The 27,573-nt window shown below is 45.6% G+C and overlaps 1 protein-coding gene across 2 annotated transcripts in view; it reads right to left on the bottom strand.

The window, feature by feature from the left end:
* dnmbp (dynamin binding protein) overlaps window positions 1-27,573 on the bottom strand; it is a 73,225-nt gene that overhangs the window by 11,119 nt on the left and 34,533 nt on the right. The window contains exons 1-4 of one of the 2 annotated variants that reach the window (XM_061230890.1): window positions 18,021-19,576; window positions 3,753-3,961; window positions 3,031-3,130; window positions 2,136-2,283 (exon numbers count right to left, since the gene is read on the bottom strand). In XM_061230890.1, the coding sequence (XP_061086874.1) occupies window positions 2,136-2,283; window positions 3,031-3,130; window positions 3,753-3,961; window positions 18,021-19,470 (1,907 nt within the window). In that variant the 5' untranslated portion in view covers window positions 19,471-19,576. Of the gene's footprint in view, window positions 1-2,135; window positions 2,284-3,030; window positions 3,131-3,752; window positions 3,962-18,020; window positions 19,577-27,573 lie in introns of those variants that run through there. The other variant, XM_061230889.1, reaches the window with a different exon arrangement.

Below are 27,573 nucleotides of genomic sequence, written 5' to 3'. Positions count from 1 at the left end.
CACACACTCTCACACACACTCGCTCGCACACACTCACACAGTACACGTACTACATGTACTATTATATGAGCTTTTCGCATTTTACGGATATTTTTCCCACACATATACATTGTACAGCTGTAGTTACTACTGTAGGGCTTCTCACATTGTGGGGACACCATGATCTCCACAGATACACACTGTACAGACAGATCTTCTAGCATTGCGGGGACATTTACACATATACTTCTGTTCAGCTATATCTTCAATTACAGCAGCTTCGTACACTGTGGGGAGCATCATAGCAAACCACCAGAGTGGAGCAAGAAGCTCTTGTCAGCCCCAGACTGAAAGACCGCTGTTTTAACAGGACTGAATGCTGGTTTAGGAGGAGGGCTGCACTTTGATTTGGAGGCGCACGGCCAGTCCACGGAGCACGAGCAGCAGGTGGGGAGGGGCCGTCGTTAATAACACCGCGTCATGGCAACGCACGTTGACCTCAACCCACTTTGTAAGCACTGGGAGGCACCCTTCAAGGGCCTCCGAACCGCTGGACGTAAATCTCACGCTGAAAAGCAAGATAAAACGTCTGCTGGCGCCCTTTCCTCACTCCTCCCCGCTTCTCCACTCATGTCCCCTTTTCTCTTTCGCCTTCTCTCTCTTCCCCCTTCTTTCTCTTAATTTGATTCCGCGGTGCTTTGTCGGCAAGACAAAGAGTAGCAGTATCGCCAAAACGCATACAAAGCATACACATACTCAAATAAAATGATTTCTCTCACCTAGCTTTGTACTAAATTAAACTTCCCTGGCGACTGCTACTGGACAAAGGCCCAGCAGGAGAGTGGTTTTCCACACCAATTCTCAATCATTTTTCACTTGTTATAAAGGGGGGGTGTTCCTATCTTCCTAATCCAGCTTTCATATGAATTTTCAGAAATTCTGCCCGGACAACACTGGTCTCAGTCAGCAGGGGCCGTGCCAGTGAAAACCGAAAGGACAGAGGCACCATTTTGTTTAGAGGCTGGTGGAAAAAAAAAAAGCCTCATCTTTGCCCTCCTGCGTTTATCTGAAGAGGGATCAGGACGGAGGGGGCAGCGGGGGGGGGGACAGGTCGCAGAGCAGGCCGTCACTTCCTGCCGTCACTGAAACCCCCGTGGAGGCGAAACCGGGCGGGACGCATTCTTAGGCTGTCTAGCGTTCTTTAACCATGTCGGGACAAACAACTTCCACCTGCCAACCCAATCTGCTGCGTCATGCGTTGTCAGGGGTTCTCAAAGATCGACTTTTCATTTAAGATTCAAAATACAGGATTTAAATTTACGAATATATTTTCAACCCTACCGCCACCCCCCTCCCCATCTGGCAGTGAATCCCCCAAGTTAACTCCAAGTTTGAGTCATATTGCAGACATATACACACCCACACACACACACACACACAGAAATGTAAATAGAAAGTATCATAGTCTTGTTAATATTTCATTTGTTTAAGTAACTAAACTTATTTTTTGGCCTTTAGCCAGGTTTCTATTGTACAGGCTCGTCTTTTTATGTGATATGTGTGCGAGTATGCGAGAGACAGAGAGATTATGTGGATGTCGTCATCTGTCTGCAAGAGAGGTAGGTGTGGTCGTGTGGAAAAAGAAAGCGAGAGAGTATGCGTGTAGGCATGTGTGCATTAGAAACGTTATTTGTGTGTATGTATAATATGTTTGTATGCATATTAGTCAGTGTAACTGTGCAAGGCTTCTACCTATAGTACATTCACTTTCAAAAAACCGAGATGCATCAAGAGGAATTTTAGATTGCGCCATTTTACATATTATTATTCTAATGTTTTGCACTCTGTGATGCTTCCCATGTACAAAAGATGCTATACAATTAGCATTAATATTATTATATGCTCACATGGGTGCACACAAGCGTGGACACACACACACACACACATACATATACACATACACACACACTTACTTACACCACCCAGGCACAAACTCAAACAAATCTGCACTTTCTTACCACCATGCCCATATCACACAAAAACCATGCTAACGGAAGCAACATGCTTCACTCTGTTGTCACAACATCAACCCTCTTGTGAGACCACAGAATGCATTCATGCATCAAACCACGGTTTAACTGTATTTCTTTTTTTACCTGAGTTTCTCCAAGCACTCCAGGATGTGTTTTTGTATGGATTCGTCCCGCTCGTAGCCCTCCAACAGAGAAATGGCGTCATCGTGGTTCTGGCAGTAGATCTTATACACTTCCTCCAGCTCTGCCTTGTAGCCTAGGAAAACGTTTCCTGTGAAACAAAAAAATAATAAATCAAATACCCCTTTAGTACAATAAGAGAATGGGAATAGGTGGAAAAAAGACATTCCTAACCAATTGCTTATTTGTTTCTTCTGCAGAAAATCTGAGGCTTTTTGTAGGGCAAGCATGAAAACCAGGAAATAGACAAAGCCAAAATGGAGACCGTAAGGATTCAAGGAAAAAGTAACCAGAAGCAGAAATTTAATTGTACCTTCTGTGCTAAACAGGAAACATTAGTTATGTCCTGTGAACTGGACTCCTGTGAGTTAGTAAACCACTCCAAATTTTCTCGCTAAATTCCTTTGAGTAATGCATGCCTTACTCGATAAAAACTATAGCTAAAGAGGTTTAATTGATCACTTTATCACATGAAAAACTACCCTCTATAGGAGCAAATAACCCTGTAGGTCTCTTATGTAGCTGTATTGGACTTTACCATGCAGATATATTGCATTTGTAACATTGGTTATCATGGAATGTTAACCAATTCAAAGTAGTAGGTTTTTCTCTTTTAAAGCTCATCACAAGTTGAAGTGTTACTTTTCCGCAATTTCCAGTGGTCAGTTTGGCAGTCACCGCAGTAGAAAACTGATGTGCCACCCTTTAATTAGGCCCTTTGTGACATCATGCCCTGACCGCATTGGTATATACTGAGGTTTCACACCTCCCCTCCCAATGCAAGGCTATTTAAAACGCATGCACACTTTCCCTTGAAGCAGGTCCTCCCTATACAAACCTATGGAGTCTGTGTCCAGCAAGCTCTTGTGAAGCCGTCTAGAGAGGTCGATCACTGCGTTTATGTTGCCGAAGAGGCCTTCGAAATCCATGTTCTGCACCTTTAAGAAACAATTCAAGGAAAGAATGACTAAACAAATGTACAATAGTTTATTTCTGTTTCACCAGCACCAGAGTAGCTGTACTGAAATACAAGAAGAGAGGTACCAACTGATAGGCACTGTAGAATAACTACAGATACACGCCATGTTACACGAGAGTTATACTTGATACCACAGTGGAAAAATCCAGGTTAAATCCAAGTAAAAGTCCTCACCTGTACTTTGTTCCAATCACCTAGATTTGCTACTTAGTACAATTCTCCAGCCAGGAGGTAGAACTATTTCGTGAAATCAGCTGGCTGAGCTCATGGGTGGAAGAAACACATGGCAGGACTTTTACTTTCTGACCCCTGGACTTTCCACCTCGGCTTGACACAGGTGCAGATACTACACTAAGAGTAGAAGCTGTATACCCATCACATGAGTTATAGCTTAGTAGGTGAGTTACACCTGGTATAGGTGTGCTATATATGATACAGGTAGAGTAAATGTGTAACAATTGATACAGAGCCTGTAAAAATGAAACACAGGCTTTGTGTGGGGAGGGCGAGTGTGTGTGTGTGTGTGTGTGTGTGTGTGTGTGTGTGTGTGTGTGTGTGTGTGAGAGAGAGGAGTATAGTACCGGTTTCCTCTGCAAGGGCAGGATGATCTCCTTCACACACATATGCAGGTCTTTGATGTAATCCTTCTCTGTCTGCAGGAGCTCCTCAATGACCTTTGACCTCTTCTCCATCATCCTCTGCTCGGGGTCCTCTGTGGTCGCCGCGGAGACCGGGCCAGACTCTAATGCAGACTCTATGGACTTTGGCTGTGTAGACAGGAGGGTCATCTCTGTGACAGGAGAGAATGCAAAAGGGAAAAAATATGGTACATGACGGGCTCAGAAGGTTGGTAGAGTTCAAGGCACAACAAGGGCCCATCTGCCTGTTGGGCCCTTGAGGAAGGCCCTTAACCCCACATTGCTCTAGGGGGATTGTCCCCTGCTTTGTCTGATCAACTGTAAGTCGCTTTTGATAAAAGTGTCAGCTAAATAACATTATTACCATCATCTGAGAGATGAGAAACAAGCTTCTTAGAGGGGCAGCCGGCTGCATAAGTGTGCAACAACCAAAAAATAAGAAAATCTAAAAAAATAAGTGTTTTAGTCGAATATTGCTTCTTTTACCAAACGAGACAAAAATATTGCCAATGATGTAAGACAACTTGACTAATTTCAAGATTTGTCAGTGGGGAAAGGAGAATTTCTTGTCGAGCAAAAACAAGCTATGTTCGGCTTGAGAGAAAAAATAAGATCTTAAGTCTTTATTTTAAGACTAAAATTCCTGTCAAGTTTACAGGCCCAGGTTGGAAAAAGCTCTCTCCTCTTGCCTGGCAGGGATCTGTAGGAGTGACGTTTCTTTGGCGCAGGCCTGCAGATGTAGCGTTTCGCTCATGCGTCGGTGACTCCTCACAACGGGCTACAAAACTACGGCATTGTCCCTGCTTTAGAGGCGTATCACAGTACTCACAGGGACTGAAAGAGCCTCCCAGAGAGGAGACAGCGGAGGGAGGGCTAGTTTTGGAATGGCACACGGAGCTGGAGTTTGGCCATCGGTGGCTTAGGCTAGACCCTGATATGGAGACGGCTGCACTCTGCCTATTCTTGTGGTAGGAGCCTAACTATCTGAGCCATCCATAATCCCACAGTGATGAAAGAGGACCCAGTTCACAGAAATGTAATTAAAGCATGTCCTCGCTTATCTTGAATACTGTCTAACCATCCAGATAGTTTCGCTGAGATGTGAATGATTTTCTAGATTTGACGATTTTTTGGATACCGATCACCATGATATAAAGGCTCTCATCTGCTCATCAAAACTCAAAAGGAATGTCTCTTTCCAAATATACAAACACAGTTACTTGAGCACATGAGGCTTTCAATTACGAGCAGTGATTGTTACATTTCAGAACATTACAATCACATATTTGTTTACACAAAGACCAGGGAGTGCCCGTCAGTGGAGCACTGATTTAGGCAGCACCTAAAAAAGAAATATTGGAAGCTTATCAGTAAATTAGCTTAAACTATCCAAACTGTTGGGTACTGAGACGGATCAAAAGCCTCTCAACCATCCTGCATCTTATCAGTACAGGAGGAGAAAATGAAAAGCATACACGCCACACTGCTGTCAGGCTCTAAATTACATGTTATTTGTTCAGCAGACAATCAGTTCAAGGTTAAATGTCTGAATTTTATTACCATTATGAATCACAAAATGCCTGACCTACCAGCTAGAGATATGCTAGAAACAAAAAGCAATTGGGGAGAAGTGAGATCAGCGCCAGAGATACTAATGCTGCTGTAACGACTGCTCCATAAACACAGTTCCATGCTAACCACTGGCTTCCCAGCACGTGAGCTCTGTGCACCTGAACTCTGAACTCACCTGTGGCACACTGCCCCTCCCCTCTGTGTGTCAGTGAGACGTGAGTGTTTCTGTAGTATCTACACTGGGGTAACTAAGTTTCAGATTCCACTGCTCCATGCTAACAGCTCCATGCTAACCACTGCCCCATACTAACAACAGCTCCATGCTAACCACTGCCCCATACTAGCAACTGACCCATACTAACCACTGCTCCATGCTAACAACAGCCCCATTCTAACAACTGCTCCATAATGACTTCTGTTTTACAGAATGCACACTTAAGTATTCCTTTGTTCCTTCTTCAGTCAGACCATGACTGAGGCTCAGTAATTAAGTTTTTCTTTTTCTTTCGGTAAAGGATGACATCACAGCTGTCCAAATCCGTATTGCAGCTGAATCGCAAAAAAGCACAGCTTTCAGATTAACCACTAAATACCATGCTTGCAGTCCTGCCGGAAATCTCCGATCACGCATTATAACACAGCCTTGCTCCGAGTAAGACTCCCAGACATTACTCTGAGGTTTAGAGGGAAGCTCTGTATCTATTCCTCTCCATAAACTTATCAACAGTCAAGTCTAATTTGTCCTGTCTGTTTGTTAAACACCTCCATCTCCACTCTCTGTTTCCCAGTCACTGTTTCGCTCCCCCTACTTTCTCTAAAAGAAGGATATTTTCTCTCTATGGTGGATGAGATACGTTCTCCGTCTGTTTCTCTCCGTCTCTCTACTAAAATTCAGTAACAGGTGTGCTTCTCTCCATAGTGGTTAAGATTTAGATTAAATCTGCCCTTTGGTCTGGCTGTAGAGGGCCTGTCTGACCCTACCCTGGCCAACCTCACCCCTCCGGGTAGTCCCATAACTACTCTGCACCTGAGGTCTGTGCATCTGAACTCTGAACTCAAACTTCCCCTGCCCTCTCCTGTATGTGTCAGTGAGCAGTGAGGGCTTTTACATTACATTACATTATTGGAATTTCGCAGACGCTCTTATCTAGAGCGACGTACAGTTGATTAGACTAAGCAGGAGAGACAATCCTCCCCAGGAGTAATGCAGGGTTAAGGGCCTTGCTCAAGGGCCCAACGGCTGTCCGGATCTTATTGTGGCTACACTGGGATTCAAACCCCCAACCTTGTGTGTCCCATTCATTTACCTTAACCACTATGCTACAGGCCACTCTTTTCTAGCATCTACACTGAACTGGGGTTAGTAGGTTTCAGATCCAACACACACTTTCCTATCCTCTGCCATCCGAGAAGTCCTCTGCCAGTATTCCACTATGCCGACATGGTCAGCCTAAGAATGCGTCTTCTTGCAAGGCGGAGTAATGAGTCACACTTTAAGGGGGTGAGGCTCTCGGAACACTGAAGAACCCCTCCTGGCGAGAATTTCTGTACAGAAAGAGGAGCTGGTAGGGAACTGAATGGAAGAGTCTGAGAGAGAAATACAAAGAGAAAAATACATTTTTGAGAGGAGGGGGGAAGGCTAGCTTGTTTAATAAAATGGTACTAGATACATTCCAACATGGCTGACCATGCCAAAGTGCCTCTCCAAATACTCCAATATGCCAGCACTATCCCAATACTATCCCAATGAAAAACGGCAACTCAACCTGAGGGAAAACACAGCAACCCTCATCTGACCGTCTCCTTAGTTTAGTTTGGCTCCGTATTGCTATGTTAAGTGTGTAGCAGTACAGCAATGAATTCTTCTTGGACTGACAGAGGGAGCTGGTAACACAATGGCCTAATTTATGTCAATTTATGTTAATATATGCTAATTAGACCAGGCTGTATGTTAAAGAGGACCATCACAACAGCAGGATCACATGCCCACCCGTTCCCAGCTAGTTTCCAATTCCAAAACAACGTTCGGACCGGACCTGGACACTGACAGTTCTCCTACTGAGTGACCTAATACACACATACGCAAATGTGTTCAAAAGAATACACTCCATACAGCTTCAGGAAGAATCAATATCTCACAAATGAATAATATACAATGTGTCTGTGCATTTCCAAATACAGTATTTGCGTTTTGGATACACCCATAATGTCAAACCCTGAAACTCACACACTCACTTCCTGGAATGCGTTAGGCAATGAAACTCACGCTGTATCAATTCCTGGAATGTATTACATACTCAAACTCATTCTTTCAATTAGTGGAATACTTTAAGCAACAAAATGCACACTCTCTCGCATTTCTCAGAGCTGAAAAGAACTCCCCGGCTCCATGAGGGTTGAAAGCATGAAGAAGAGCTCCGCATTGGGGCTTGTGTCATTCAGACCCCCGCTCCCCAACCTCCTCTACACATGCTCTACTTCACACACTAAAACACACATTAAACTACCAACACCCCAACTTTACCCATCCCCCTTCAACAACCCACTCCCATCTCAACCTCCCCCCCCCCATTCACTCATTGAATATTACACGTTCCACTTTCCATTCAAACCTCTCTTCGCTTTCCCCATCTCCAATCGTCCTACTCTACACATATTCCTCTCTCTATATCTTCTCATATCATCCCATTCCCCCCACCACTTGTTCCCCTACAGCCCCTACTGCATACGGATCATGCGCTCATCATGTTTTCTCCCTTCCTTATCCAGATGAGACGACGGATTCATAGCTGGCAGAGATTGTGAGTGCTTGCAATTCATCACAATAAGTCACGGACAGACAGCACTTAGCAGCCTAATCGCATCTGAAGCCATACACCCACAGGCCCTGCAATCTCACCAGAACAGCCCTGGTCATACACCAAAACTGGCCTGGGCTCCAGAATTATAGGCACCCCTCACTGGCAAAGCACCAAAAATTCTTCATATAAATAGAATTATTAACATAAGTTCAAAATGTCAACATGGGGAAAAATACTGTACTTTATTCATGTGCATTCATTTAATAAAACATAGATTTCACCAAAATCAAGGTTCCATAATTATTGGCAGCCATGGTTTAGAGGTGCATCCACCTCTGGCAAGGAAAACGGCATGGAGTCTTTTCCTGTACCGCTTGACAAGGTTAAGGCACATATTTTTAGGGATTTTGGACCATTCCTCTATGCAGATCATTCACATTCATGTGTTTTGGGCATAACAACTGCCCTCTTCAGTTCAGGCCACAGGTTTTCCATTGGATTGAGGTCCAGCGCCTGAGATGGCCAGAACAGATTCCTGGAGGTGGGTGGGTCTCTAGCCTAGCTCATCCCACTTAAAAATTTCAAGCTAGCAGCCACCATCCAGTCGCCCCTGTTCTAGCCACCATCTCTTCGGGAGACCAGGCCAGCCCCCAAGTCCCCTCGGAGCCAGGAACACGGTGACATGTCCGCGGCACAGTCCGAGCGAACAGGCGAACGCACAATCCCACGGCGGCACAAAGGGCCCTGTATTGCCGCGGACAGTTGGCGGAAGTAATTGGTTGTGGCATTGTTAGTCTTCTTAAATAGACCAGTGTGAGACAGCAAGCCCCCATAATTTTTTGAGAGGGGGGGGTTTGGCGGCCGGGCGGGAGGAGATGACCCGGTTTGCACGCATTCGTGAGCATCGCTTCTGAAGAATGCGCCCGTTCTGTCTGCGCATTTCATGTTTTCCGGTCTGCCCTCCACGTGACCAGGCCATCCCACACACCACATACTCTCCGACATCAACCGCTACCACAAAGGGACTCATACAACTGTCCCAGTGACTAGCTCACGCACTGTGGACCCACCCCTGACCTCTCGGTCTAAAGCCACATTTGACTGAATGTCAATTTACTCTGGAGGAAGCGATGCTAACGTCACACAAACCCCTGGATTCACATAGGCAAACTCATCTGTCAAAGTCAAAGGTCACACCTCTGTATGCTAGTTTAGAAGATGAAAGAAACAGCCCTTCTTTCAGTCTTCAGGGGAAACACCGTCAGTGATAAATACATTTCTGAAACGTATTTCCAGCGGATAACATGCTCCCTGTACGCTACTGCAGCAATTATCCTCATTGGATTTGTGCAGCTATTAACAGATATTGCCATAATACCATTAAATGGGTAAATTGTAAATGTTATGTTCTTTGTAAATTACAACTTTCTTTTGCTCAAAGAATGTAATTGTGTTACTATCCAAGCCTCGATACAAAGCTTTCAAGTTCACGCTTCACATATGAATCACAGTTGGGTTTTGAGAAAACCTCAGCACCATCAAGCACTCAGCGAACCCAACATGACCGGTAATGCATTACGACCAGACGATGACATTCCGACCCCCTACTAACATTAAATATTTACGTTCTTGAAAAAAAAAAACACTTTAAAAAGCCCACTTTATCAGCACCTCAGCATCTTAAAAACACAAGTCTGAGCCACTTATTTTCCCACTAATTGAACTACAAATATGTTGAGAAGGCAAATGAACTTATTCCCAAAATAAGAAATATGAAATTGAGGCTCTGAAAAGCAGTTTTCACCACACAAAAACACAGCGAGATTCAACCAACCAAGCAACCCCCCCCTCCTGCCCAACACACACAGAAACAAGAAATACACTTGTGTGTGTGTGTGTGGAGAGTTGAGAGGGTCTACCTTTCACCCACCTGAACACATACACACAGTCACTCAGCTCTGTGGCGGTAAAGGATCCCACAGGGAACAGGAGAGGAGTCCATTCCCCTTGTTGAGCCGAAAGTACTGTCTGGTCAAATTGGGGAAAGGTCCGTGCGGTTCTCTGCCATGCTGCCTCCCCATTGAAGCCACATTCTTCCCGACAGAAACCCCATTCTGCCCCCCCCCTCCAGCTCCCTCCAGCCCATTAACATCTGAATGGCTGGGAACGACCAAGATTACACACAACTGAGTGAACCACTGAGAACCACTGAGAGGCGGTGTGTGCTAAAGCCCGGAGCCAGATACACTTTCTCTCACACACTAGCTTGCACACCACATATGCAAACGTATCTTTCTCTCCCTCTCTCATAAACATCTCTTGCTCTTTCTCACACACACACACACACACACACACACACACACACACACACACACACACACACAGAACGACACACATACGACACACATACAATTTACAAAAAAAAATAAACATACATACTCACACAGAAACATACTGATAATTCCGAACACAGACGGATAACAATAAACACATAAACCCATATAGATGCTGCTTGCTCACAAAAAACTTGAAACTGTTGGAGGTCAATGCCTCTTCTTGAGATGCCTCTTCCTCATTAAAAAATTTAACTCACACTTGCATCCTTTAAATTCGGTGCGAGTCCAGGCCCGAATCCAGATCCAGGTTTTGGCCTTGGCACCCCCTTTCTTTTAGACAACCTGTCAACTGTTTGGAGCTCCTGCACCCCAGAGCACCCAAGCCCCCAAATTCCATGGTGATCTTGAGGATCTCTCAAACAGACCCACCAAGACACCAAGCTATACGATGCCCTGTTGTCTGCACTGGTTTCCATGGAAACCAGGTATTTTCCCGTAGTAGGTGACCTGAATAAAGGACCTGCATTGACAGAGTAATGCTGGACTCACATTATATAGTTTCTAAACTTTAGGCTCTTGAATACAAGGTTTACAGCAAAGAGCAAGACGAAACTTGCATTTATTATAAATGCATCCAAATCAGGCATGTGAATTATATAGTATGTATTTATGTATGTATGTATACACACACACACACACACACACACACACAATACTTCCAATTAATTGTAATTCAGTGTAAATTTTATTCCAAATTCACAGAAAGTATTTACAGAGGGGACAATGCTGAGCTTAACTTCCAAGACAAAATCCAAGCTTTCTAAAAACCAATTACTATGCGCTGCATTTAAAACCGAAACAAAACATAAGACGTCCGATACTCGCGCAAAGTTCACAGCAGTCCAGCAGCCGGTTGCCGTGGCAACGCTCGTAAGCTCGGGTGTCTAATAACAGGCCCCAGTTCTGAAGGGGAGGGGCTACGCGGTTTTACCCACTCTGGTCGCAACTCCACTTCCACCACGACCCCCAGAAAATGTACACAGCCGTGCCTGCATCAGGTGAAACTGCCCTGGGTTTTCAGTCATGTTGACACAGGTAATAACTGTCACTGAAAAAGCTGCCCCAAGCAACCAAGAACAAGAACTAAAGTTAAAAATACATTCTGAAACTTTGTTTGCGCTGTGTTTTGGCTCAGTTTTTTAAGCAGGAAAGCATGGAAGACCAAAAGAATATTAAAATGATTGTGTACTCTATTTTTTTATTATTTTCTTTTCATTTTGCCAGCAATAAATTCTTACAGCACTCACTGAAGAAAGGAAAAGTAAAACTCCACACAATAATACCTTCACATATTATCCTGTGTGTGACTCCTACAGTTCAGAAGGACAAACGGTCAAATTCCACGTCTCCCTTGGAGGCAACCCAAACTCAGAGCCCTGTTTGATTTTGGCTGAGCGATCCTATTGGTCAGAGCCCTGTTTGCTTCTGGGCCAATTCCAAAAGGTGCCCTCCTCTGCTCTCAAACTTCTACCCAACAAAACGGTTACCATTTGGCAGCCACCAATCAATCTCTGCACTTCACTGGCATCTGTGGTGTCCCTTTAAAGCCTTCAGCAACAAGAGCGTGGTGCAGTGTTGTGTCAGCCAGAGAATCGTGTACTGTGCTCATGTAACGCAGGTGGAAAAACTGCCATTTCATAACTGTGTTGTGGAACACAGTGCCCAGGCAGGCAGGGTCTGCTATGGACACGAAATACATGTGATACACGGCAGTGCTGAGGAAAGGAAGTAGCGGTGAACTACTACAGGGGTGTAGACAGGATGTAGTGGTGACCTACTACAGTGTTGAGGACAAGATGTAGTGTGATACACAACACTACTGACAGCAAGTGCCGCAGTTCACTAAATGGTGTGGAATCTGTAGTGTGACACTGCAGTTCAGTAGACAGGAATTAGCAACAACAGACTGTAGTCTCTACATATCTCTCTCTAGATATCTGACAGGCATACAGGACAGGACAAACACGAAAGTATGCGCTATCATAAAATTCCCACAGCAATAAAACGTGAGCAGCAATGTGGTTTTCACTCTCGCCGTGGTCTTCATCGCACCTGAGAACAGGGTCAGTTCCCCTTACTGCGCAACTGGGCGTGTCGCCATGGCGCCCCTTTAGGGAGAGAGCATATTTCTGTCTGGTCTTCAGACTCAAGGAGAGAGGGGAAAAAAAGAGCAAAAGAGAGACCTCACAACAAGTCCCCACCCCATAACCAGTCTCTCTTTGCACTGTACTAACCCTACCTGGTAGCTCCATAGTTGTCATTTTTCCACACCTTGACTAACTTTTCACCAAAAAGGGCGTTCCTTCACTACTGTAGTCAAGTTACACTGCAGCAATGTCAAAAAACGAATTAATCACTACAGCTACTAAAATACAATGCGAGCCGCTTAATGCCAAAGTCACTGCGCTATTCATTTCATGAAAACTGATACGAGCGTTTCGTTTTGAAACGTGTTTGCTCTTCTCAAACTTCTTTGCAGTAGATATGAAACTTTTTTTTTTTTTTCTTTTTTTTTTTTTCTGAGATTGTTTTCTGAAAGGTTCTCCTGGAAGTCAGAATAAATCATGAATTCATACAGATCACACTATGGCCAAAGGAAGGGGGAAAGAAACTTTCACACCCCCAGGGAACAGCAGAGAATCTAGCCCCATGTGAATGGCGCTTCAGCTCCTACAATGGCCCCGGTATCCATACCCCCCTTCCTCATTCCTTCCAGCTTCGTTCACACTGGCATGGAAACACCTCTCTCCAGCCGGTCTTTATTTACAGGTGATCAGATCCAGCTCCTTGCTCTATTGTGAGTGAATTTGTATTGCACTGCTTGCATTGTATTGAGGTGTTAGTAGAAAGAGTGGTTTATGTTTCAGGGGAAAGGTGCACTGTAATTACCAGGCTGTGAATATGCACGAGGCCGCAGCTTTCGCCTGTAGACCGCGGGACAAAGCACCGCCATATTTCTCGGACAAAAGGTACAGTAATACAGGATTGGGTATGCTCAGGCCCCTTTTTAACACAAAGCTACAGGTACAGGTACGGTAGCATTTAACCACCAACATCCACCATAATGGACACACTGGAGGTAGAGGGTATGAATCAGCTTGTGTGTACAGTACAATGCGCATTATTCCTTCGCTAAGAGAGGCCCACACTGCCCTGCGTTCAGTGGCACCACACTAATTACAATTACACCTAGCGCAGGAATCTGAACAAATATTTCCCTCCAGAGTGACATGGTCAGTTTTTTATGGTTGACTTACACAGCTTGTAAGTTTGAATGCATATGCAGAATACCATCTCTGAAAATAGATGCGCTCTTAACACTACTTAAACAGGCTCGTTTATTTGTGTAGGCTAAACCTGTGCAGGGCATCGGACAGCCCTGTGCAAATGTAATTGTCCCTTGGTGCACACTGTAAAACAAAGAAGACTCAAAGTTGGCCTCCTCCTTTTCAAAAGGTCAAAAGCTATATATATATACACAACAACCAAAACTTCATTCCTCACTAAACGGTTGTGAAAAGATGTTACAAGAATTTCCAAAGGTCATTCTCACACCCCATAAGAGGTGCTGCGTCTGCACCACATCTAAGCACAGGAACCACGAAGAAGAACAACAGCAGACGCCAGAGGGCGGATTCTCTACAGACAGACTTCAGACTTCCTGCATTACTTTTGCTGAAAGCAGCTAAGAAAGCAGCAGCATATGCATGCGTTTAAAGCGTTTCTGTGTGTGGTGGTGTGTGTGTGTGTGTGTGTCCACCTGTAAGTACATACAGTTTATGTATGTACATATGCGTATGTGCGCATGTATGTGTGTCCACATGCATGTACGTATGTGCATGTGTGTGACTACATACATGTGCATATGCGTGCGTGCGTGTGTGTGTGTGTGATGTAGAACATATGTGTGTGCGTGAGAGTGTACGTGTGTGTGTTTCTGACCTACATTTCTCGGTTAATCCCTCCTCAGCCTGAGTCCCGAGGCTTTTGTCTGGCCCTGCTCTTTAATCCACCAGATTACCACAACCTGCTCCTCATTTCTCACACACTTCTGCCCATCAACACGGCCATCGTGGGGACAGCAGATCGTGAGGACGTTGGATGTGGGCAACTATCAGTGCAAGTGTCACTAAGTAAATATGGTATAGGTTTGGGAGGACAGCAATGAACTGGAACACTAATGTTTTCACCTCAAACTGCCTTCATTTCTTTTGCTGTGGTCAGCACTTGTAAAATGGTAAAAGTTAATTATGTGTTTTACGAGTACCTAATCACTGTCATTACTCCCCCAGAACCTCGTTTTACTTGTCTGCGGCCCAGCAAGCCAACGCAGGCATCTTTCCCAGGTGGAGAAAATTGGAAGGAATATCTGGACAAGCAGATAACAAGCAGATAACTAGCGTTTCTCAGACGGGATTAGCCGCAGAAACTGGCTGTTGTGCCAATTTCAGCCTCTGATCAGCTAGCCTTTATAGAGAGGTTAAGAGAAACATGAAAAATTCTCATCCAATTTGAAAAATAACACAATTTTACTTGCAAGCTAATAGTCTATGTCATTGAAGTTCTCTTTTTGGTTTTCTGTTGGGGTTTCCCCAATTCATGTTCTGGTTGTGCACACGCTAATAAACACAGAACATCACTGTGCATCACACCACTGCATCTGTCGATGTTTGACAGAGTGGAATAGAATTCCTTTCTGGCAACAGGACTTAGCTACTAGTTCAGTTCATGGCAGAAGCAAACCCACAGTTGTACATACATTGTGGAACGTAACTTTTAAAGACCAAACAGCGCATACCGTTCTTACGAATGCTTCGGTAATACCATGGCAACGTCTGCTTAGAAAACGCTTGGAACAACCACTTGAATCATTTAGCGAACTAATGAATTAAAAGCATGCAGTGCCTACTTTAAATACCAATTTTACACCACAGTATTCAGGACAGTCTTTCAGGCCGTTTGAGAGTACATTTGAATCTGCTTCAAGCCACCCCATTGACCAAATGAGATGTGAGCACATTTTGTCTGAACTGAAGCCATGCCTACTACAGCGCCCTTTTGAAAAACAGTATGGGCTGGAGAGCACTGCCAAGTAAGAGTCACAGTTCAAGTAGGAGTGCCATGGTGCTCTAACTTGGCTCAGAAACTTGTATTGTGACTCACATCCAGTTGGCTCAGGAGTTTTACATTCTCACACCGTTCCATTGTATATATTAAATGATTGGTTGTATTTTGGTTTGGTACCCACCCAGATAAGTTGACAAGACGAAAGTGTACCTAGCTGTACAGAGTGTGTCTACGCACATGAGCGTCACACTTTCAACAATACAGGGGGTTAAATACAGACCGCTACTAGCGTGTTGGATATGCGGTTCTCTGCCACTAGCTCACAGCACTGTTCTGACAATAGTGAATGCTTGAAGAGCTCTGAAGTGGCAGAGCTTCTAGGCATCTGCAGGCATGGTTCCATCAAGGCCCTAGAAACCAGCCAGCAGTCAAGACAGGATAAGTTGAGGGGTTGTAGAGTCCTAAAATACCACTTTGTGCATTAAGCTATGCAGGGCTGCCATGCTCTTCTGCTTTTCCTGGCTGCAAACCCTGCAACCACATGTTGGGACCTGTGTGTGCGCGCATGTATGTACATGCCTATGAGTGTGTGCACCTGTCTTCGGGCTGTGTTCGGTTATACCAGTCTGTATACATTTGGTTGTCTGTGTGTGTGTGTTTGTGTGTGCTGGCCTGTAGGGTACGAAGCGCGTGTGCGTGTTTAGGTAAGGGTATTGCGCTTGGTTATGCATGCGTACGCGTGGGCGTACATGCATATGAGTGCGTGCCTGTCTGTGAGGAATTAGGTGCAGGTATGTTTGGCTGTACCAACTGTGGGCATTGTGGTACAAGCATTTGGACACACACTCAGACCCTTAGGACCTGTAGGGTATGAAGCAAGTGTGTGTCTAGGTAACAGTATTGTGCTTGGTTATCTGTGTGTGTTCACATCTTTGGGTGGGGGCAGTGCTAGGCACGGTCTGGTCTGTGACACAGAGCAGAACACTTCTCCTTCATCACCTCCCCCGCCTGACTGCGGTGACGTGATCGCGTCTGCCCCCCCCCCGCCCCCCCTCCCGCCACTATCCCCCACCCCCACACTCCCGAGGTACAAGGTGATGTGATCATGTGGCATGGAGCCTTATGGACCCAATCCACGGATTACCACCATGTGAACAGGAGGCGGTGGGGGGAGGCTCTACCTTCTGCACCTCAAACACAAACACACATCCAGGAAGGGGTGCCTTTCCTTACACCTCGCCGCTTGCATACCTGTGTTTGCGTTGAAATGTACTAAAGATGAGAATTCCCTTATGTACTTTGTTCTGCAAGTTGCTCTGGATAAATGTCCACTAAAGGGACGGAAAGGCATGTAACAAACAATTTTCACAGGGAGGTCAGGGGCTCCCAAAGGGTAAAGGTCAAAGGTCACTTTTGCTCAGCCAATCGATCACACGATCCTCAATCATCATAACAGCCTGTGTTTAAAGGGTCATTGAGTGGGCAACTCATCAACCATCCATAATTCTGGATAACCTCAGTTTGCATATCCTGTTCAGGATTATTCCCTCATAAGTAAGCAATGTCCATTCTGCTGACTTAACGGAATACACACTCGAGTGAGAGGCATACCTGCGCACTGAAACGCAATAATATCACAGATGCCGTATGCTGTACCTGTGTGTAGAAGCAGGTTCAGGGAAAAGTATAGTTCAGACACTAGACACTACAAAAACTGTTAATCTCAACAAGCATTTTAGTCTCATATTGAAACTTAAAACCTTTAACTTTTTTGCTAAATGAGACAATGAGTTAAGAGAGTTGGACACATTCAAAGATTTGCTAACGTGGTAAGAACATTTCACTTATGAAGCAAATAGTAACTTAAAAAAATATTTTACTACTTGAGAAAGAATTTGAACTTAAGTCTAATTAAAACGCTTGTTAAGACATTCATTTTTTGCAGTGTACTTCAAGTATACTTCTGTGCTGCAGCACAACCTTGGGTAAACCGTAAACCTGTTCAGACATAACATGAGACTCCAGCAAGGCTGAAGGCACAGAGAGAGCTTGGGAAAGAGCAGGAAACCAACAGGACTGGCCAAACTGGTCTTTCTACCTGCACATACTTGGAAGTTCACCTTTCAGCGAGAGCTACTGACTCAAAACCTCAGAGGAGAGGAGTAAGAGACTGGAATTCAGTGCACTGCACCTCTTTCACACAGACCGGAGCAGGCTGGACCGCATTTCAACCAAGACTGAACCTCTCTTGGACCGAGTGGTTCTACAGCCCACAACGTTTAGTGACCGAAGATTTTACCCATTATGATGGGCAGGGAATGCCTGACAGACATGACAGGGAAGGCGATACGGACAGGAAGTGCGTCAATGTTTACCTGGCTTCGTCTTCCTGTTGAGGGAAATGTCCGAGTGTCTGAGGGAGGTGGGGGCGGGCTTTCTGGACAGACTGGTCCTGTCCAGGGAGCCCATTGACCTCGACTTCCTGGCTCGAACGCGTTCCTCGTACTCCGCGTCCAGTTCCCTGAGAGCCAGGCCACCCGCCTCGTCACGATCCTGGTCGTCAGACCGTGCCTCCTGATTTGTGTGTTTGCGAGATGGACAGGTGTTCCACCCCCGGTCAAACTGTCCCACTGGGTCTCCGTAGTGGTCGTACCTGCGGTCGAAGTCCGCTGCTTGATAATCCCTGTAGCGGTTTCCATCTATGTTGTCCTCAAAGCGGTCCAAGGCTTCCTGATCATAGTGGTCCCCATAGTGGTCATACAGACCCCTGTCACCGTGGTCATACTGATCTCTGCGATCGTACTGGCCCTCGCTTCTGCTGCTGTATTGGTCTCTGTCTCTGCGGTCATACTGGTCCAGATCTCGGTCTTTGCGGTCGTATCTGTCTTCACGGTCATAACAGTCAACATCACGACCATACCTGTCTCTGTGGTCATAATAGTCAAGGTCTCTGCTGTCATAGCGGTCTATGTCTTTGCGGGCATAATAATCGAGTTCCCTGTCGTCATACTTGATTCTGTCTTTGTGGTCATAACGGTCTACATCTCTGACATCATTTAGGTCTCTGTATTGGTTGTCATAAGGGTCTATGTCTCTCCTGCTGTACAAGTCTCTGTATTTGGAGTCGTAACGGTCACAAAAGTCTCTGTCTTTGCGGTCACAAAGGCCCATGTCTCCGCTGCCATAGCGGTCTCTGTATTGGTGGTCGTAATAATCAGGTTCTCTGTAGTCATACCTGTCTCTGTCACACAGGTATCGGTCACTGCGGTCATAATGGTCTCTCCTGGCGTCCTGGTCCCTGTATTTGGGGTTGTATGTGTCAAACTCCTTGCCCTCATAGTGGTATCGGTCTCCGCGGTCGCAGTGACCACCGTCTCGGTCTCCGCGGTCGCAGTGACCACCGTCTCGGTCCCTGCGGTCGTAATTCAAAGACCGCTCGCCGTCTCCCGCGGTGCCCCGGTACCTATCCGCGGCGTCGCGTTTGGCCCTGCCGACCGTGCAGTACTCCCTGTAATTGACTGGGCCGTGGTCCCCCTTGCCGGTCACCAGGTCCCGGTCCTCGTACTCCCACGACCCTCCCCGGCGGCCGCTGCCCGCGTCCTGAGAGCTGGTCCAGGGGTCCCAGCTGCCTCTTCGGCTGTCACGACAGTGCTGCGTGAGCCGGCTGCGGTTCTCCGTCTCCCAGTCCTCCTCCCGCAGCTCCTCCCGGCTCTTCCTCATCCTGGAGGGCTTCCTGCCGGTGTCCGCCCACCCCCCCACGTCTCCCCGCAGTGGCGAGCTTCCCTTCGGGGCTGGCTGAGCTACTCCCCACTCCTCCGAACGCATTCCACAAGCGCGTAGCTCCAAAACCTCCACCTGTGGCACATGCTCTCCCTGGGACTGCCTGAACGGGACTGCTTCACTCTGGCACTCCCAGCCACAGAGTAACCAAACCCTCCACACCCTCTTAGCCAATGGGGGGGAGGAGGACCCTGCCTGAGCTAGCTCGCTGGGTTAATCATTGGGGCGTGTCACATGACCGCTGCCGCGCTCTTATTGGCCGGCCGACTGTTTGCAGAACAACACGGACGGCCTCTTCAGGATTTTCCTTATGTGGAGGAGGGAGGCTTACCTTCCCTCTCCGAGCGTCTGTCTCTGAACTGTTCAGGACTTGGCGCTGGAAAGAGGCAAACGCCACCCAACGCCAGCACAAACACGCACACATTTCCGTCTCTGATTGTGCAACGGGTTGTTTTTTTTCGCACTTTCCACACACGTTATTTAAACATTGCAAAAAACACATTGTTAATCCACAAAAGCCAACTGAAGATCTGACAGACCTCCTTGGCTTTAATGGGTGGGGGAGGGGGGTGAAGACTGAGCACGATTAACATAAGCTTTTCAATTTTGTCATCAGACCGGACAGTGCAGCTACAGAAAATAAGAGACCTTACAAGCATTTTACCCAGAATTCTGTCCCGGATCAATGGCTTTCATGTTGCCCAGGACAATAATAAAGAGGGTGAGCACACTGTCAGTTCACTGAAAACCGGCGTTTGTGAGAAAGCGAGGACTCTCTCTCTCCACAATGGGCCATTGTTGAGTCCCAGAAGCTAGGGCATCTCGTTGTGTGTGTGAGAAAAAAACCGAGGTTTATTCATAAAACAGAGCGGAGAATATCCCCCCTCCGTTCCACAGTGTCAAAACACCAATTACTGTAGGGACACTGAAGTCTGAACAACTGACATGGTACTACTGTAGCCTCACAACAACTGGATTGGGAAAAAATATGCATTCGTTATTTATTTACAGCACTGTGCAAATAAAGGTTGTTGTAAATTATAATATGCTTTCAGAAATAATGAAATGAATGATGATTTATAAAGACCAGCGAACAGTTAAAAAGCGAACAGTTAAAAACTAAATCAAATCTAAATTTGTTATGACCACCATTCAACTTTTAAACTTGTATCAATTATCTTAGGTACATTGTCCTGTAGTCCTGCAGTTTTATAAGAAAATCCACTGGTAGGTTGTTCCAAATGTACTGGAGAACTTACATTACATTTACCTTATTGGCATTTTGGCAGACGCTCTTAACCAGAGCAACGTACAGTTGATTAGACTAGATTAGCAGGAGACAATCCTCCCCTGGAGCAAAGCAGAGTTAAGGGCCTTGCTTTGGCATTGTCTCGCTTGCTTTGCCCGATCCAGGTTATCCCAGACAGCCTCGATCAAGTTTTTATCTGAAAAGTGGCCCACTACTTAGCATGTTGCGGCACTTTACTAAGGAAATGCAAAAAATATATATATATATATATTTTGTACTGACACACTAATGGAGAAAACAAAAAATTTAATATAAAAGTATCCAAGACCAAATGTATATACATAACAAAATCTAGGGTGCCTTTTGCACAGTACTATATGTTGTATACAACTTCAGCTATTCTGGCTTTCAATTTTATAACAACTTTTCCCAAAGGTTGAAGGATGTCATGAACTAAAAACCTTTGCTCTTTTTTGCCGTAAAGTCTAATTTTCTGAGCTAAACCTCTGAAGTTGCTGTGATCTGTGACCTTCAACAGAGACCTACAACACCTGCACCTTTTCATAAAACGTGTTCACGTGCCAGCATTCCTGCATATCATTGGCAAAATCAGAAATGTAGTCTATATTTGCGTAAGGAGTATTTACGCATGTCATGTACTGAAAAGAAAAATGCTAAATATGCAGACCTGTTTTTAAACTTCTGTCGTTTCGGCTTGAGTTTCGGAGTGGTGGTTGGAGCACGGGACTCCATACAGAACCTGAGGATAAACCAAGGTCCTGGCTCACCAAGGTCAAGAAAGACCCATTTCACTTATCGCAAAAGATTACGCCGTCTACCAGCCGCCGAGATAAAGCCCTCTCATTCAGGCTTTTTCATCATCTCCCAATTTAACTGCCAAATGAAACCCCTCCTTCTTCACTGATGTGTAGCCAGCATTATGACACGGAATGGCCGATCCTAACTGGGATGGCCACACAGTCATGACCATGAAAACGGCTATATGCAAAACAATAAACAATGTTAAACAATAAATAATCTCATTATTATTATGAAAAATTGTGGGTTACCATGGTTGTAATGTACCCAAGCCCAATGTAAACAATGAGTGTGTCAATTTGACTTAAGACTATACTTGTGTGCGATATTTAACATGAGTGTGAATGACATAGTAAAAATGAGAACTGTAATGCAGTTTCTGGTGTGTTAATACGTGGCGTTGTGTGTGTGTGCTTGTGCTTGTGTGTGCATGTCTGTGTTTCTGTGTGTCTGTGTGTGTGCGTGCGGGCGTCTGCATGTCCATGTGTGTGTATGTGTGTGCGCGTGCGTGTGTGTGTTTGTGCGTGTGTGTGTGTGTTTGTGCATGCGTGGTGTGTGTGTCTGTCTCTGTGCGTGTGTGTGTGTGTGTGCATGCATGTGTGTCGGTCTGTGTGTGGGTGTGTGTTTGTGTGCATGTCTACGTGTGTAGGTTGTCATGGAGGTCTGTGATTTTCACCCAGGCCTTTGATGTAAAGAGTCTGCTTAAAAACACAGGAATCATGCTGCTCTCCCTCCTCACTATTCTACAGAAAAAACAATCGCACAAAAGGCCAAACAGTAACTGTTTGCTCAATCGCTGCTAGTTCACCAAACACGCTCGCTGATACACTCACTCATTCACTAGCACACAGCTCAGGACACGTCCACACCTAATCTAGGCAGCACAAGTCAGGACTTCTTCTGCACTAAGATAGTTAAGAAGTGTGTCTGTGGGAGCCTCTTCAAATACTACTTTTGCTTTCTTACATGTAAGGCAGTTTAAAACCACTAAATAAAAATAATCACTAAAAAACACCTTTTATCAGATTATTAATGTTATTTTTGAACAGTGCTGAAAATTAGAACAGCTATGAGGGGAGTTTAAAGTGTGCTGGGTGTTTTTAAAGCTTATCTTATCACATTATTACATTTTCTCTTTTAAAAAGATACAAAGATGTCCCTGTTAGAGAACCTGCCCCTGCCCCCTTGCATTGTGGGATGTATTCTCCCAGGGGCAGACATGGTTCCCGGGAATAGAATCTGGCTAGCAGGAGATAACAAAGAACTGGAATGACTAGAGGGAGGGAGGGGCAGAAAGAGAGTGCGAGAGAGAGAATGAGAGAAAGAGAGTGGGAGAGTGAAAGGGAGAGAGAACGAGTGAGAGGTAGAGTGTGTGATAGAGAGAATGAGAGAGGGAGAGAATAAAAGAGAAAGAGTGTATGGGAGGGGGGAGGGAGGGAGAGAGAGAGCCAGAAAGAGAGAGGGAGCGGCAGATAGAGAGTGAGTGAGAGAGAATGAGAGAGGGACAGAATAAAAGATAGAAAGGGAGAGTGTAGGGGAGAGAGTGAGAGAGTGAGCGAGAGAGAGAGAGAGGGGAGGGGAGGGGAGAGAGAGAGAGAGAGAGAGAGCGAGAGAGAGAGAGAGAGGGCCAGGGAAAACTTTGAACCCTGCAGTCGCTCGTAAACCACACCTGCACAGATTTCACCACACTGGACTGGTGTTTGCCACTCTTTCACTTTATTATTCCCTCACTATTTATCCACTCTATTTACTCACTGTATTTATCCACTCTATTTACTCACTCTTGTACTGTAATACTTGCAGAGGAATGTACGCTTTTTCTTCACTGCGTGACTTTGACACATTTCAATAAACATGTCAGATCTGATTATTAGAAGAAATGCTAACAAAATACCATGCCAGGAAAAAACAAACAGGTGTAATGACAATCATCAACCGCCTCCCCAGTACCGAACATGTCAAAAAAGCAAATCAGAGGAAAATGACATATTTCCTATTTATGGTTAAATATGAACTAAAAATATCTGCCTTCCATTTCCCTTAACATAATGAAATACTCTCAGATGCTGCCACTTGGAACTGACCACATATCAGTTACAGCTCTTCTGCACAAAGCAGCGGAGGACAGGATTAGCAACAGCTAGCTGTTCCTGGATCAGTGTTGAAGGGCACTCTCCACAAAGGCATGAGTGCAAGCAAAACATACTGTACATGAATATTCCAGCGCTGGGTTTTGCTTGGCAAGATAGGGTGCTATTACAACTCTGGGCATGTAATGAAACTACACTTGTGACCTTCACGCTGACAGAGGGTTTCCATTTGTAACTTTAATCATTGACAAGCAAGCGACATATCTGATATCCATTTGGCTGAATTCACTTGCAGTGCTCTGTATGCATCAGACAGGTCTCGGGTCAATTGTCGCCATTCTGTTGCGCTGAAGTTTCAGGTAAATAAAAATCCTTTACACGGTTTTGTGCTTTAATTTGCTTTCACGGTTGGAAATGATAGGACAATAATAAAAATGCCCAACAGTCTCTGATACACAGAGAGCTTATCTGTGTATGTACAGCTGTGAGTGTGTGTGCATGTGTGCTGGGGTGGAAAGTACTTGGGTAATTGTATTTATTTACTCTACTTAAGTACTATTTTGGGGATTTGTACTTTACTTTGAGTATTTTTAAGTTTGTATACTTGTACTTTCACTCAATTACATATCAGATAAAAATATCATACTTTTTACTCCATAGATTTTAAATCAACACCTCCAAAGTAATCATTACCGATTTCACAGGTCCACTCCAAACGTTTTTTCTTTTTTTTTTAGGCCAATCCCTGTTTTTAGTTAAAACAGCCAATCAAACCCTTATCAATGGTCAATGAACCCGCCACACCCATTCTGATTGCTTATTGTGCAACGCCTGAATAGGTATAGTATATTTCATTTAATCACTGCTGCAGGTGAAGAAATGCCACCATAGCTAGCTTGCCTTAACGTTAAGGTAAGCTGTTCTTGCCCATGTCAGCCAGCAAATATTAGCATCTTAATGTGATTTATTGTACATTAGTGAGTTTAAATATAACTCAAAGTCCAGATCTGAGTGTCAAAACCTTTCAGTTATCTGCGGCATTACATTGCAGGGAGATTCCAACAATCTTCGGGAATTGTTGCGCACGGTAAACAGTAAAAAGTCATAAACTTTGACTGAGGTGATCTAACATAACACTAAGCAAATTTCAATGCCTAAAAAAAATGTGCCCTCTGTCCCTTAATTTCAGTATTATATCCCTAGTAATTCAAAAGTTTACTTTTTACTTTTTAAGTAGACTTTTTTTTTACTTTCACTCAAGTATATTTTTAGCTAAATACTTGTAATTGAGTGAGATTTCTCACAGAGTACACATATTCATATTTGAACTTATTCTGGGTATAATAATTTTGGGGTACTTTATCCACCCTTGTGCATGTGTCTGCTTGCATTTGTCTGTGTGTATGAAAAAGTGTGTCGTGAGAGAGTGTATTCTGTGTGCCTGTGTTTATGAGTAAGTGTGTGAAAGTGTGTAAGTCCACACCATCTGTGTTATGTGTGTGTGTGTTTGTGTATGAATAAGTGGGTTTATGAGCGTGTGTACATGTACTGTGTATGCGTCTGTGTCTGTACATAAGAGTAAGCATGTGAGAGTGTGTGTGTTTCTGTGTGTGTATTTGTGTGTGTCCTACAGTGTAAAGTTTACACACCAGGCCTGAAAGACCAAGAAATGGCACTGAGGCGTAACACAAACATCGCCAGTCATGTCCTGCAGTCACTTTCCCTTCATTATCGGTTAGCTTTCCGGCTACACTGCTGTACAGAAAAACACAAACCTGTGTCAAGCACCAGCTTCTCCCGCTGAGTGAGGTTTTACAAGAGCCAATACGGTATGAGATGGGGAAGCAGAGACCGTGAGCCCTGTTTTCAAAGCCCCCACACACCGCTGTCTGCACTAACTATTTAACAGTGCTAAAAGTCTCCCCACCAGCCAGGGCTCCCCCATATTGTTCCCCCCCTACCTGGTGCCCGCCTGGATCCCCTGCTGAGGACATGTCCGAAGAGGGCGGAGAATTGGATGATGGGGCGCACCAACGCGCCCCATAACCGCGCCTTAGCCCCGAAGCGGGCCATGTCGTCTCCGCGCGGCCGTGCCTCGGTACTGACGGCTCGGAAAAGCACCCCGGGCCACAGCAGGGGGGGCCCAGCGGAATGCAGGATCCCAGCTGCACGTACATGTGAAAGGTTTGGTCGGCAAGGGCAACATTCCGGCCCTCCTTGACACGCGGCGGCTAAAAACCCTCACATGGTTCCCCGGGAAGGCTAGCGGCATGACCACCCAACCCTGTCCCCACCCCTTACTGTATGACCAACCAACCCTGTCCCCACCCCTCACTGTATGACCAACCAACCCTGGCCCCACTGCTCACTGTATGACCAACCAACCCTATCCCTACCCCTCACTGTATGACCACCCAACCCTGGCCCCACCCCTCACTGTATGACCAACCAACCCTGTCCCAACCCCTCACTGTATGACCACCCAACCCTGGCCCCACCCCTCACTGTATGACCACCCAACCCTGGCCCCACCCCTCACTGTATGACCACCCAACCCTGGCCCTACCCCTCACTGTATGACCACCCAACCCTGGCCCCACCCCTCACTGTATGACCAACCAACCCTGTCCCTACCCCTCACTGTATGACCACCCAACCCTGGCCCCACCCCTAACTGTATGACCACCCAAGCCTGGCCCTACCCTTCACTGTATGACCACCCAACCCTGGCCCCACCCCTCACTGTATGACCACCCAACCCTGGCCCTACCCCTCACTGTATGACCACCCAACCCTGGCCCCACCCCTCACTGTATGACCAACCAACCCTGTCCCCACCCCTTACTGTATGACCAACCAACCCTGGCCCCACCCCTCAGTTTATGACCACCCAAAAAATGGCCAATGCCAGTTGACTGCTTTCACTATTAGCGCGTTCAGCCCAACTGCTGACTGGTCTGAGATCAGTACAACGCTGGAACTGACTGCTTTCAGTTGGTCATGCATTCAGCCGAGTGACACTGCTGACTGATCTGAGATAAGGGCTCATTATCTCATTATCCAGACTGCGTTCAGTGGAGAAGTGGGAGCGGGACAGAGCCAGAAACCAGACCTGCAGTGCCATGATTCCACAGTAGCCTGATTGTGAAGAGCAGGCATGCACACACATGTGCATCCACACACACACACACACACACACACACACACAAACGCGCACACACAATTCAGGACAGAGCCCAACACGCTGTTGCTGCCATGCCAACTCCAATCACAGACCATGGCACCGTTCCCGCCACACCCAATCTAATTCTAGCCAGTGACTAATGATGGATCACACCAGGAACACACACAGGTGACTTGACAAGTGAATCCCATTGAGAATTTGGGTGCAATGCACTGCTACTGCTACAGTCACAAGGTTGTGGTTGAATTCACATTTGCTTTCATTTTCATCGGACAATATATTATAACTATGGAATAAGGAGGAGAGGTCCAGTCCCCCCTGAGCAAAGTCTAAGAACATTCAAAAACCGTCATTTTCCAAATTTAAAAAACACTTTTAACATTTTAAAGGACCTATGGAAACCTTGCTCTTATCTGCTAATCCTTGGGGACAGTATAGATTCAGGTGGCCTCTTATCTGGAATCAGTGGGAGGATGAAGTTGGTCTGTAATGAGCTGATCTGAGGTTACTGTGTGGATCTAATGATCTGATCTGAGGTTGGCGTGTTGATGAAGGTGGTCTCTAATGAGCTGGCCTGAGGTCACTGTGTGGATCTAATGATCTGATCTGAGGTCAGTGTGAGGATGAAGTTGGTCTGTAATGAGCTGATCTGAGGTTACTGTGTGGATCTAATGATCTGATCTGAGGTTGGCGTGTTGATGAAGGTGGTCTCTAATGAGCTGGCCTGAGGTCACTGTGTGGATCTAATGATCTGATCTGAGGTCAGTGTGAGGATGAAGGTGGTCTCTAACGACCTGATCTGAGGT

This window comes from Conger conger, chromosome 2 (assembly GCF_963514075.1).
Source record: "Conger conger chromosome 2, fConCon1.1, whole genome shotgun sequence".
In the NCBI taxonomy this organism is placed as follows: domain Eukaryota; kingdom Metazoa; phylum Chordata; class Actinopteri; order Anguilliformes; family Congridae; genus Conger; species Conger conger.
This window is presented reverse-complemented; position numbering and strand designations above follow the sequence as displayed.